At 51.4% G+C, this 13,438-nt stretch overlaps 2 protein-coding genes across 3 annotated transcripts in view; one reads left to right on the top strand and one right to left on the bottom strand.

The window, feature by feature from the left end:
- Window positions 1-3,148, top strand: part of Wdr48 (WD repeat domain 48) — a 43,046-nt gene extending 39,898 nt beyond the window's left edge. Inside the window, exons 18-19 of the mRNA XM_010618488.2 lie at window positions 533-725; window positions 1,211-3,148. Of these exons, the coding sequence (XP_010616790.1) occupies window positions 533-725; window positions 1,211-1,306 (289 nt within the window). The 3' untranslated portion in view covers window positions 1,307-3,148. The remainder of the gene's footprint in view (window positions 1-532; window positions 726-1,210) is intronic.
- A 1,225-nt stretch (window positions 3,149-4,373) lies between these two features.
- On the bottom strand, window positions 4,374-13,432 carry Gorasp1 (golgi reassembly stacking protein 1). Of its 2 annotated transcripts, XM_010618477.2 has the most exons (8): window positions 10,092-13,432; window positions 9,532-9,735; window positions 8,339-8,425; window positions 8,085-8,215; window positions 7,637-7,835; window positions 6,730-6,871; window positions 5,572-5,709; window positions 4,374-5,391 (listed from the first exon to the last, which is right to left on the bottom strand). In XM_010618477.2, exons 1-8 carry the CDS (start codon window positions 10,251-10,253, stop codon window positions 5,123-5,125), a joined length of 1,332 nt encoding a protein of 443 aa, XP_010616779.1. In that variant the 5' UTR covers window positions 10,254-13,432; the 3' UTR covers window positions 4,374-5,122. The 2 variants fall into 2 exon arrangements, with proteins under 2 accessions (XP_010616779.1, XP_010616784.1); XM_010618482.2 differs by lacking the exon at window positions 5,572-5,709.
- Between the last annotated feature and the right edge of the window lie 6 nt (window positions 13,433-13,438).

Raw genomic sequence — 13,438 nt, 5'->3', positions numbered from 1 at the left:
GAAGTAGGTTTGGCAAATAGATGAGTCAAGTTGGGTACATCTGATTAGAGATGCCCAGCCCAGCCATTTGGTTTGTGGTAGAAAGGAGGAAGTCGAGACTCAAGGTCTGAACTGGGGCACCCTCTCCCACCTTCATGTTAGTTGAAGGCATGGCACATGAGGAAGAGCGCCCAGGAAAAATTGAGCCCCAAGAGGGCAGACCCTGTAGGTGCTGGGCCTGCTTTCCCTTCCAGGATGCTTTAGTTTGCCCATGTGTTGGGGAAGTATTCAGAGGACTAAAACCCAGATAGCTGCTCTTTACTTATATGTAAATTTCAAGAATGGGTGCTTAATCTCATTTAGTGGCACATGGTCTGTACCTTTGGAGGACACTATAGAAAAGCCTTTCACAATTCAAAAACTGGGTCAGGGCAATGACTGAAAACATTGTTTCTGTATTGTTTTATAAGATAATAACACCAAAGAAAAAATATGGAAGAGATGATAGCTAGTGATTCTTCCTGATGCCACGATGTGCTGTTGCCTTTTACAGAGATAGACTTTCTGCTAGTGACATGCTCCAAGTACGAAAAGTAATGGAACATGTTTATGAGAAAATTATCAACTTAGATAATGAATCTCAAACCACTAGCTCTTCTAATAATGAAAAACCAGGAGAACAGGAAAAAGAAGAGGATATTGCTGTGTTGGCAGAAGAAAAAATTGAACTTTTGTGCCAGGACCAGGTGAGTAAACTTAAGAACCATACCCCCATTTTTTTCCAGTGCTGGTGCTCAGAAAGTTACATATGATGTGATTATAGATCCCAAATCTTTTACTTTTGAGCTGCTTCTTCTACCTATCTCTGCAGCCCTTTAGAGGAGTTTCACCTACCCTCAAGCTCCTGTTTACCTAGAGTTTTCGGAAAAGGGAAGCACTGGTTTAAAGACATAGAATTTCATGTGAATGGACTAGAGGTGGGTGGAGAAATGGAGACCTTTGGGAGAAGGGCTGAAAGACAGCCTGGTATTTCTGGCACCACCAGATGCTGCACGCCTCACTGTACCCAATTTCATGCCTGCGTCGTGGAAGCTGTGCCGGCAAGAGCAGACTACCAGGCATGAGGGAGGGATAAAGAAGCTAGATCACCTAGTAGAGTTCTTCAGTTAAGAATGAAGGTTTTAAATATCAAGAGACTTTTGAAAATGTTAATGTAATTTTGGCTTTTTAGGTTTTGGATCCAAATATGGACCTTCGAACTGTGAAACACTTCATATGGAAGAGTGGTGGTGACCTCACCCTTCATTACCGCCAGAAGTCCACTTGAAGGGTGGGCCAGTGCTCCTGGGTATTCATTTACTACCTTCCTCTGTGGCCCCAAGAATAGTCCTAGGAAGCCCACTGAGCCCAACAGGAGCAAAACTTCTACCAGTTTGGTATGGACTGAGATTCTCTCAGTTGAAGTGACTAACCAGTCGAGATGTAATATAGAAACCGACAGTCTTCAAGTGTAGGTTGAGCTGCCCAGGGGAAGCAGAGCGTGAAGGCAGAAGAGCCCCAGGCAGACTCTGTCCTGCAGCTGTACAGAGAATTGACTGCAGGCCAGTACAGACTTCTGCTTCCTCCTCTCCTTTCAAAGGACCTTATCTATGTCTGTTGGCACTTGTCAGAGAACATGGTTGACCACACCTGTCACTGTGTTTCAACTTCAAACCCACAGCTTTGTAGCTTTTCTAAAAGTACATTCCATTCACGCAGTATCTATGAAGGCTTTTTCCAAGTTTGTCATAAAAAAGTCAAGTTGTTTTCACTATTTAAGAGAATTATTTTTAATGGTAATTTGCTGTTGCACAATTTGAGAGCCAGCCCATTTCATAATAAATGATTACTGTTGGGCTTTTTAATATTGCATCTCAGATGTATCCTTGTAGGAAGCTCTGTGGAGATTCCAGGTGCTGGGTGACAGCATGCAAGACCTCCTGGGCTGGAGTGTGCAGTTTAGTGATGCTGAACCCCATGATGCCCTGGCTGTGTGTAGGTCCAGGGAGGTGCAGCCATTTACTCTCACAGGTAAAGCCTGCCAAGACAACAGCTTCTTGCTCTGGGTAAGCAATGTGACACCATCAAAACTTAACACCGTGATGAAAGTTTATTTTCATTCAAGTGCTACCTAAATTGTATGGTGTCAGAGTAAAGGGTTAGCATAGTGAGTTGATTTGATATTCCTATCTAGAAAGTATAGCTATTTGTTTTTCCAGAATTTTATATGCAAGTTTTTGTTGTTGTTACCTGTATTCAGATCTTCTCACTGTTCTAACAATCTGAAGCTTTCATAGATCACTTGGATCTTGTACAGAATATAACTTATTGGGGATAAACACTTCGACTTTTGGCAGAAAACACTTTGGATTCTTCCCAAGGTCATTTGTATTCAGAATAGAATAGTGGTCCAGTCCCGTAAAATTACAGAAGCAAACCTCCTTGCATGAAGCCAGAAGCACAAGTGCCTTCTGAGGGCAGGTATTCCAGTCCAGTCTCCCCAGCTTGTGTGTGGCCTGTCCTCACAGCCACAGGGACTGGGGAAGGTTTTTATTTCCTACAACTTCACAAGTTCAGTTAAGGGCAGCTGATGGGCCCAGGTCCGTACCTTACAATTCGAGATTCTCTGATCGGCACAACTGGAGAGACACTTCCCTCACTGCTGGTCAGCTAGCTTTGGAAAGTGACAGGTCATTGCCTCCTGCACCTTGAAGCAAGCAAGCAAAGACGGGCACATTTCCAAGGAGCTGAAATGGTCTTTCTCCCTTCCTCAGAGAGCAACCTTTTTTTTTTTTCAACAGTCCTTTGTATCTGTTGCATATGACAGTGCACTTTTGTGCATATTTTTTAGCAATAGTTGTGAATTAATGGCAAAAAAAATACTAAGAAAAAAATGTCATTTTAGCAGCCCCGAGCTGTGTTTGCACGAAGGAGCGGGTGTGCTGGGTCCTCTGCCATGTGTGCTGAGCCTTGGGTGGCTCTGTCCCTTCCTGTCACAGCTCTGACCCCAGCATGGTTGTACTTTTTCCCCTCCAGTCAAACCAATAATAGTTTCCAGAAAATATGACATTCTGCAATGCCAAAAGGGTAAAAATCTGTATTTCAGTTGTATAGAATAAAGAATTGTTAAAATATTTCAAAGTGTAGTATACTTTTTCACTTGTCATTTTCCTCCATAGATCACAGAAAAACCTCTGGTTTCACGTTCACCTGGGAATAATTAGCACAGATACCCATTTTACCCCCCATTATAAGGGAGAAGTAAAAGTAATGAGGAAGAACCATAACTGCCACCGAGGGTTAGCAGGGGGCAGACTGCTAGGCTGCAGGACTCAGGAAAGGTAGCCCCAGCAGTTCTGTGGGATCCACTCTGCTTCCTGCATACCAGTACTGGGCTCCCAACCCAGGACAGGAACCCCTCACTGTTCTGCAGCTGCTCTGGTAGGCTTGAGGGCTACCTTTTAGAGTCAGTGCTTGAAACCTAGTGTTGGCTAATTTGAGGCTTTGGGCACTCATAGTTTGGTCTGTACCTCCCAGGGTAGAGTCCTTGTTCTGCAGGCTTGATGGAGCCTGTGCATTCCCTCTGTGTATATTACAGATGGTGCCATAAGAGAGATCTCTCCTAGATGGACACTGGAATACAAGGCCAGGGTACTTTCTGGGTAACCAGCAAGAGGGCAGATATGGGGGAGGGTGCAGCTTGAGCAGAGGACTTTGGTTGATGGGCCATCCCAAGGCACTTGGGGATTGGGTTAACAACTTTCTCCATACTACGGAAAAGGGCAGCTGGACCCTTGCCCATGCTTGTCTGGGCCCCTAATTTGCTCCTGGGGTTGAGACTCTTGTGATGAAGCCGGTCAGGTGGTGGGCTGGTCCTTCAGAGTTTATTAGGGTAGTGAACTGAAATCTGTAACTGTTCTTCACTGATGTGGTTGGCTGGGGGCCTTGTATACTGAGAGGCAATTGTTTGTGTTTGGGAGCTGTGATGGTTGATTGGCTTGGCAACTCTACACCCTAGGATGGGGAAGACCCACCCTAGCCTCACTTGCTGCCTACGCATTAGGGGAAATGCTACTGTTTCTTGGAGAAACTCCAATTTTCACCTTCATCTTGGATATAATCTGGCTTCCAGTGCAGACCCCAGCTTCCAGCACAGACCTTTGGGTCTCCTGATGCTGGACTCATGAGCTCCAGACCCTGGATTGGATCCTTGGTCTCCAGTGTGTAGACAGATCCTCTGCATCCTTCCACATCTGACACTGGGTGGCCATTGTAACCCAATCTTGAAAAAAAATTTTTTTTTTTTGTACCGGTGATCGAACTCAGATCCTTGCACTTCCAAGGCAGGCGGCAAAACCACTGAGCTAAATCCCTGGCCCCAATCCTGAAATTCTTATATATATTTGTACATCTCCTGTTTACATCTGTTTCTCTTATAAATATTGACCGATACAGGAATCAACACTGGAGACACTGAGTGCTTATAGGCTGGAGGAGGACACAGTCACAGTGCTCCTCTATTGAAGGGCAAAGGTGGGCAAACAGCCTCTTTGGTGCTGGCTGGCATGAGCCTGCCTCAGCCAGCAGCCACACTAGCATAAGGACAAGGCCACTGATGGAGTCACTGATTGGGATATGGTAGGGCGAGTCCTAGGGCTTGGGGACCCTTCCAGTACAGATGGGACTGCGAGCTGTGCGGGAAAGGTCAAGGCCAGCCTTAACAAAGTGATACGGCCAACACTTGACACCAGCCCCTTCCTCGCTCGCCCCATTTTCACACTGATCATGACTGGACCTACTGTTTCCTGGGGAGCCCTAGTTACATGACAGGCACTGGTTCTGAGGGTATGTGGCTCCTGTTTCTACCCTCTCAGGCTGCATGTGCCTCTCCTATTCCCTCTTGCAAAATGAAGGTGGGTGCTTCTCCCAGCCCTACACCACCAAAGTCCTTTTTGAAACCCTCCAGCCCAGGACCGACAGGCAGGACAAAGACCATAAGGTCATCTCCTGGAGGCCAAAAGTAGGCTTTGAGTAGACACCAGAGCCCCTGCCAGCAGGAATCCTTGGATATCACAGAGCTAGTGAAATAAGCTCAGAAGCCTAGTCACAGTCCAGAGTATGATTCTGGGGTAGAGATCTGGGCCTGGCTGGTGGGCCCCTCAGCCACTGCCTTGACATCTGAGCTATCCATGTTCACAGGCTCCTCCTCAGTCTGAGCTTCCAGCAGCTCTGCAGACAGCCCGTCTTCTGGTGAGACTGCAGAGTTGAGGCTGTCGGGAAGACTCAGCTGAGGCAGGTGGTCTGGCTGGACGTGGGCTCCAGGGCTGTCTGGGAAAGAGACCTCAAACTCTGACCCAGACCATGTGGCTTCACCTGAAACACAAAGATTGGACTAAGGCGGCCTGCAGAATGTAGACTGACCCCGCCCACTGCTACTCAGGCTCTGATGGGAGAACAGAGCTCCTTGACATGGCCGAGCTCTGGCCCGGCAGAGGAACTGGTGCAGCCTTCTCAGCAGCCCAGGGTTCCTCCCAGAAGGCGCTGGTCACTCACCACCCCGCTCATGAGAGCTGCTGCTGGAGCCAACATCCTCTGGCCCTGAGGCCGAGACTGCTGTGGAAGAGGGCAGGCTGGGCCACACACTGGCATTGCCACTGTCCAGGAGGGAAATGCCCGACACATCTAGGAATCCTGGGGCAACACAAACCCCGACTGTTGGAAAGGCAGATCAGTGCACTCTCCCTGCCTGGTGCCTAGAGCATCTACCTGGCCAGCCTGCAAGACTGTAAGATCCCCAGCCTCTGGTGATGTCCTCCCATAATGTATGGTTTGTCTCTCCATGTCCCCCCAAAGCCTCAGGTGGTCACAGGCCTTTGCAGAGGTGGCTGCATCTAGTGTGTGAAGCTGAAATTGATTCATGAGGCAATGCTAGGCCCAAGAACACTTGGATTAATAAGGTTGAGTGCTACCTGCCCCGCGTAGTCTGAGTAAGATAAAAGGGTAAGAAGACCTGTTAAATTCCCTTGCTTTTGCTGTCTTCTGCCACCATGAACTGTTGCCCCTCTTCCACCCTGCCTTTGAGCCAGCTGATAATGAACTGGAACCTCTAGGAACCGTAAGCCAAGTAAACCTTTCCCTTTTTAACTTTGGGTGACAGCTATTTTGTCTCAGCAATAAGAGAAAATTAAGACAACTCCCCCAACCCCAAAGAGTTTCCCACTTCTGTTTCTGCAGAGAGACAGAGGCCTAAAGTTGGTCATCATGGGGCAGCACAGTGGCAGTGGGTCCAGAGCCTGTTTTGTTTCCATTCTGCTGTGTGACCTGAAGTAGGCCACCTCTCTTCTGTGGACTCCAAATTCTCCATCTATACTCTGGAATGATGATCTCTAACTGTCTTTTTCTGTTTGTTTTTGTTTGTTTTGAGACAGGGTCTCCCTATGTAATACGTACTGGCCTTGAACTCACTATGTAGCCCAGGCTGATCTCAAACTCACAGTGATCCTCCTGCCTCCGTTTCCCTAGGGCTGGGGTTACAGGTGTGCACCACCATGCCCAACCTGCACATGTCTTTGCTATATGTGAGATCTGAAGAATCAGCGGGACCAGGGAAAATTCTGGCACTGTTGCTAAAGTACATCTCTGAGCCTGGGGCCCACTGCAGCACCAAAAGCTGGGGGTTCCTCAACTGCCTCTCCAGGGCCTGCCCAGTACCTGGGTCCATGACTCGCTGCACTGGAGGTGGAGGCTGAAGAGGAATCTCTGGAAGTCCCCCAAAGTCTGGAGTGCTGTGGCTGGAACTCTCAGCCCCCGGGAGCTGTTCCTCTATGAAGGAACCAGGTACCTGTAGTAGAGCCTGGCAGCACCAGGGCAAACAGAATGGGAAAGGGCTGCTCTGGCCAGTGCTGTGAGCAGTCACAGTCCAACCTACCCAGCACCCACCACTGCCTTGAGCACTGCTCTGCCTCCTTGAAGGAAATGGTCATGGTACCCCACCCCTTCCTCCACAAGGGACATGCAGTCTGATCTGAGGGACCTGGCCGCCCGTGCGATGTTCACACAGAGGGAACACTTCACCAAAGTGCTGAGGAGCCCACCTCGCCCCAACACATGGCTGCTGCCTGTCAGTGTCCCACAAGGAGAGAGCCTGCCTTAAAGAGAACATCCCAGTGTGCCCTGGCACCAACGCCAGTGCCCAGAAGTGCTCTCAGGACCCACTCCTCAGCCATGATGGCAGGGACAGAATGCCCGGCAGACAGAACAGGCATCCCAGCATGCTAACCTGGCCCAGCTTTTCTGAATCCTCGGTAAGACACAGAGGAAGGCTCTGCCCAGCTTCAGTGTCAGCTCCCCACTCGTGAAGTGGAGACAATCACCAGTGCCTCACCGCCACCTGCACCTCTACAGCAAGGGGCAGGAGGACCAACAATGGCTTTCTGTGGCCCAAGCAGGGCCCTGTTCCTTCTGTTCACTGCAGTATGACTATGTGAAGCACAAGCAGAAGGACCCCTAATGAGGTTACTGGGATGCCCCAGGGACAGCCTTGAGTCTCCCCAGCTGTCAGGCCCCTGTGTCCATGTGAGGCTCCCCCTTCCTCTGGCTAACAGGTACCCCTACATACCTCCATGTAGTCACTCTGCCTGGAACCCATCTCCTGGCTAGGAAAGTCCTGGGGGGTGGGCACAGGTGATGGGACATCAGGTAGAGAGGCACCAGGTGGCAGGGCATCAGGCGGTGGGACATCAGGTGGCTTCTTGTGGGAACTGGAGGGCTGTGTTGGGATCCGATGCAGATACCCATAGCCAATACCACAGCCCAGACTGCCAAAGGCCAGAAACATTCACTCCAGGGTGTTGGCCACAGCCACAGCCCTCCCTGCCTTTACCACCCTCATGCTGGGCCAACAGTAAGGGGCTAAAAGGGCACCGCTAGACCTGTAAGCCTCAGAGTTCCTGGGCTCAAGGGCTAGGGCCCAGCCCTCTTACCTTGACCAGTGGACTCTGGAGGTCCATACCCACTGGACAGGCCCTACCCACCTAGCCCTGCAGCCCACCAACCCTGGGAAGTACCTGCCCTCTCCACCCCAGGCTGCGTTGGGAGTTACTGTCACCTCCCGGCAGGAGTCAGACTCGGAGTTATAAACCATCAGCTTCAAGGGCTTTCCCTCGTGAGACTCGATGAGCGAAAAGAAGTCTTCAGACTATGAGAAACACACGGGACCTGAGACTGCTTCCAGCACCAGACGGAAGCCTCAAAGTAAAGCGCCCATCTCTGCACACCCCATTCAAGGGGCCTGGACAGGGACAAGCCACAGGTTCCTCACCTCCTGGAGGATCTGGTCTGAGCCCACCACGTAGTCTGTGTAGGGGCATAAGCCGGCCAGGGCAGCTGGTGAAGATGGCTCCACATCCTGGGAAAAAATTGCAAACCATTAGCTTCACTACTGTGCAGTGAGTAGGACATCTGTCTGCTGTCCCTAACCAGGGCCTCAAGCCAACTCTTTGACCTCATCCCCAGGAACTACAGGTGCCCAGCAGAGGATAGCACCACGGCATGAAATGAACCCCGGGCTCAACTCCTGGCTCTACCACCTGTTGGCTGTGTGACTATGAATAAATTAAAGTACTGAACCTCTCTCACCCTGTTTCCCTACAATTAAAACTAGGTTTCATTGGGTTGCTAAGATTAAAGAAATACACGTTAAAAGAAAAGAGAAACCAAACGTTGGTCAGAGTAACTACCCAGCAGCACTGCTGCTCCTGCAGCAGAAATGTGGCTAAAGACTGAATGTGGCTGAGTGACAGTCAAGCAAGGGCAGTGAGCAACACTGGATATGAGGGCTGCTTTCTCCCTTGGAAAGGTTTCCCAGTCTCCTTGGGAAATGCAAAGAAATCTTAATCTTTAGCCCATGTCACTCATGGACAAGCTTTTGTAGTCCGGCTACAAAGGCTGGGAAACTGCCAGGCTCCCCAGGAAGCCAGTGATCTAGGGTAGAACGCAGCTAGCATCTGGCCCTGGGGACCCTCCTTCCATCAGGCCATAAGACTGAACATCTAAACACAGGTGCAGGTACATCTAGGACAGCTCGACCACTTGAATTTCATTATGTATCAGTTATATAACAGTATAAACTATACTGCAGGTATACACCTATATGGATAGACATGATAGGTAGGGGCAGTGTTCTGGTGGTACAGCCACCCTTTCGGTAAATAGCACCCCACCTTTCAAAATAAGAAACCAAGGTCTAGGGTAGTGGCTGGGAACCTACGGCACACATGCCACAGAGGACGGTTTGCATCACTGAAAGCTCTAAAAGGTTTGTCATCACTGATCCTAGAAGGTAAGAAAGTCACATGGCCACCAAGACCAGAGCCACAGCTGCCCTCAGGACAGTGGAGTGTCCTCTGACAGACCAGGGGTGCCAGCCTCTGCCGCGCCCCACCCACTCCATTCTAGCCGTTCTGCCAGGTGAGCCAGCCCCAGCTTCTCCCACACACGCCACCCCGTACTCACCAGCACATGCCACACGTGCTCGCTGGCCCTGCGGAAGCTGCAGAAACGCACACTGGCTCCCAGCAGGCCCTGGCCACCCCACATGTTGCTGGGTACCACCTCCACCTCGCGCACCTTCATGGTCTTCATGTTGAACACTTCCAGCTTCACAGGCCTCTCCACGTTGGCCTTCAGCAAGGCCTTCAGTGTGTCATTCTCCTTGTTCTGAAGGAGCAGCAGGGATGACTCCTAGGCCCCACCCTGAGCCCCAGGCCAATCCCCTCACACAGCTCAAGGCCTGACACAGACAATGGATAGGCCTGGGCTCATGGGGACCCCCACTTCCCAGTACCGCCAGGCACTACTACATCACCCCCCACAGCCAGCAAGAAAACACAACACAGCAAGCCAAGGGCCTCCCAGGTCGGGAGCACCCAGCATGTCCCTTGGCCGGAGCCTTCACACCCTCATGGCCCTGAGGCAGGCCCATGGGCCTTGTGGCCACCTCCTAGAGTCTGGGCAGGGATAGTACAGAAGGACACAAACGCTCAGCAAAGCAGAGGTGGGTGGCGGAGTCTCACCAGACGTGAGTGCCCGATGGTGATGATGAAGTCAAAGTAAGGCTCCAGGCCTGCCTGCTGCGCCGGGGAGTTCTCCTGCACCTGTCTCACAGCAAGGCCAGTCACCATACCAACCCCCTCCTCAAGAGGCCCCAACCACCTGAGAGGACACATGCCTGGCATGAACTGTGCCAGACACTGTCACAGTCCACCCCTTCCCATCTTTCAACCTTCTGGGGCACAAATGTTCCCTCAGGAAACTGGCTCTGCTCCTGATTATGACCCACATATGCTTCCTGAAAGGCCTCACAGCCCAGAGCTACCTTCATTAGCTACCAGGAGGCAGCAAGGAGCTAAGCTGGCACGGGAATGCTGCTGCCCCAGCCAGAAAGCCAGCAGTTACCAGAGAAGTTCAAGACACAGACAGGGAGAGCCCCAGCATGCAGGGGAAGTGGCAGGAGATATGCAGTCAGGGCTGTGCCTAGGAAGAGGAAGCAGGAAAGGTGGCCAGATCCTGGAGGACCCCCGGACCTGGGCTGGCTGACAGGGCTTACCACTGACACAGGCTGGTGAAGGGCATGAAGGTGAAGTCATGCCACAGGGGCACGACTGGGCCTAGGGAGCCTCCCTAGGGGCTCAGCTAAGCCATCAGTCTCACAGTCCTGTCCCCACGCCCCAAGGGACACCTCCTTAAAGCCATGCTCTGCCCCAGGATGCTCCTCACCCTCCTTACACTCTCCAGCTCAGTGCTGAATCCAGAAGTACAAGCAGGCTTTGCAGGCTGTGGCAGGAATCTGTCTCAAAGGCCCCATTTACCAAGCCTCACCCAGACACTACAGCCTTTGTCCCCAGGTCCTGGACCCTGAGGGTGGCCCACACTCTGGCCTTTGGCTGTGAACACAAGATGACCCCTTTGGACAGGCGCCAACAGGCCCCCAGGAGAGAGGACATTGAGCTCACATGGCCTCAGGTCCTTGTATCCCAAGCCCCTCCAGTGCAGAGTCTCCAAGCCGAAGAAGAGCTCTCCAGAGCCTGCTGAGAACAAACTGCTGAGCCTCTCGATAGAGGCCACTTTGCCCCTGGCATTGGGACTCCTATCTGGAAGTGTCACCAACTGAGTCCCTGCGTGCCACCCCCAGAAGCTTCCGTGGCTTCCAGGGGTAGTGGCCTCAGCAACCAACTCTGGCCCGACTCAGAGAGCAAGCTGCTCTCCCTGCTGCAGGGGAGCTCTGCATCCTCCAGGGCTCTTGAAAACTATAAAACAGAGCTGGCCTGGTGGGGTTTGAGGGATGCTCCTCCCTGAGCAGGGCTACTTCCAAAACCACTACCCCTCTCCCTCAGGCAAGACACCTGCTCCCATCCTCGACATGGGGTGTCAGCTGCCGCCATCATTAATGAGATCCTGAAGCTCAGCCCGGTCCCCAGGACCCACCCTCTCCCAGCACCTCTAGCTATGGCCCTGTCCTCTGGCTGTCTTCGATGGCCCTGGGCTTGTCACTGATCACTAGGGCTCCACAGCAGAAATAATCTCTGCTGCTGCACCCCTTCCTGCAAATCCCACTGCCCTCCATCCAGCTGTCCCTGGAGACTCCCATCACACTCCACCCTGTAGACCCACAACACGTGCTGCAATCCCGAATACCCCAGCCTACTTTTCCCCACCAGAGACCCTTCTGGGATGAACAACAGCAGCTCATGCACACTCAGCGCTGTCTGGGTGACTACCTTCTACTAACCCCAATTTACAGATGAGAAGAGACTCAATTTAGTAATCTGACCCCAGGAAACCCAACACATCCCTCCCCTTACCACTGCCCTATAACAGCCATTTTCTTGAGATCCTCCACTACGCGTTTGTTCAGGATGTGCCTGGCATGCAATGTTTACAGGATGCAGCGCATATGTCCTTCAGTTTTTAAAAATGTGAGTAGCTTATGTCACACCTCCACTTAAAACCTGCCAACGGCTCCCATCTCAGAATGAAACCCTAAATATTCAGGTCGTGCCAGGTCCTGCAGGGCCTCATCCTCTTACCCTCCCCTGACACTAGCAACACCATCCAAGCCCTACTACCTCACCTTCTTCATCTTCTCAAACAGCAAGCACCACCCATTCAGGGCCCCTGTAATGCTGGGCCTTCTGCCTAGAACATTTCTCCCTCATACCTGTGCTGTCCATTCTTCATTTCCTGCAGAGGCCTCTGTTCAAATGTTACTTGGTCAGAGGTCTTTCTTGACCACTGTGTCCAAAACGGCACCCATTCAGCACCTTTTCTCCCTTAATTTGCTCTTTTCTCACTAGCAATTATTACTACCTGTCATCTGTTTCTTTATGGTCTCCCTTCCCTCCTAACAGGCATCCAAATGTAAGCTCCAGGAGCACAGAGATGGTCTACTTGGTTCACTGCTTTATCTCTGGTGCCTACAACTCTGACTTTGCAGCAAGCAGTGGGCCCTTGACTTACAAACTCAATTCATTCTGGAGGGCTGGGTATAACTCAAGTTGGTTGCAAGTCGAGACTATTTTTCCCATAAGAAATAATGAAATACCCATAATGCATTCCAAACCTCCCAAAATATCCCTCACTAATCTTTCAATAATAAAAGAAGGGCTGTATAATGTATGTAATTGACCAGAAACACCAAAAATTTTCCTAGTGTACTCCGGCTATAATAAGTTGGTTGTATGTCAGGCCGATTGTAATTCGAGGGTCTACTCTACTTAAAAATAGCCCTATGAAGGATGACATTAATCCTTTGATCTCCCCAACCTGTCCCTCTCCACTGCCCTCCTGTCTCCACTACCATCGTGACACCCCGCCACCAGCCTGTATCTTAAATTGCTTTGCCCTCCATCAAACCTGTCGGCCAACTCTTTGGGCTGGATGAGAACTGTCGTCTCTGTGGGTGTCTGACCATGAGGAAGCCCGTACCCAAAGCACAAAGCCAGCTTGGCCTTCCGGTTTGAAACCCCTCGTTAGCTAACCCTCGTTAGCTTTCCAGACAGAGCCTCCCTTCAAAACAGGCCACTCAAAAGCCAAGCAGCAAAATGGCAAATGCGCCTACACCCACCTCTGCACCCCGCCGCTTTTCCCAAGCAAAAATGGGGAGGGAAGGCTCAGAGGCCCTCCTGTCCCCCTCATCCCAAATCTTCACCTGGCTGCTGGCCCCTCATCGCCTTTTCAGCCCAACCAGGAATCCCACCGTCGCCGGTGGCCCAAGCCTCCCTGCAGCCTCGCCCAGAGGCCCTGCTAAGCCGCCCTGCCGGGCGCCTGGGCAGTGAGCGCTGGGGAGCCTCCCGAGCTGCAGACCTCGCCGGGCTTCTGCGGTGCTCTGGGGCCTCCCGCGCCCCGCTTCCCTCGCTCGCTC

This window comes from Fukomys damarensis, unplaced genomic scaffold, assembly GCF_012274545.1.
Source record: "Fukomys damarensis isolate Sample0158 unplaced genomic scaffold, DMR_v1.0_HiC HiC_scaffold_24, whole genome shotgun sequence".
Lineage (NCBI taxonomy): Eukaryota > Metazoa > Chordata > Mammalia > Rodentia > Bathyergidae > Fukomys > Fukomys damarensis.
This window is presented reverse-complemented; position numbering and strand designations above follow the sequence as displayed.

Excerpts from the sequence above, each read along its gene's own strand:
- Gorasp1 (XM_010618477.2), bottom strand. The coding sequence starts at position 10,253 with ATGCCAGGCATGTGTCCTCTCAGGTGGTTGGGGCCTCTTGAGGAGGGG. Across the intron at positions 8,216-8,338 it reads CAGACCAGATCCTCCAGGAG|TCTGAAGACTTCTTTTCGCT; the intron begins GTGAGGAACCTG and ends TGTTTCTCATAG. Across the intron at positions 6,872-7,636 it reads GGCAGAGTGACTACATGGAG|GCTCTACTACAGGTACCTGG; the intron begins GTATGTAGGGGT and ends TGGTGCTGCCAG.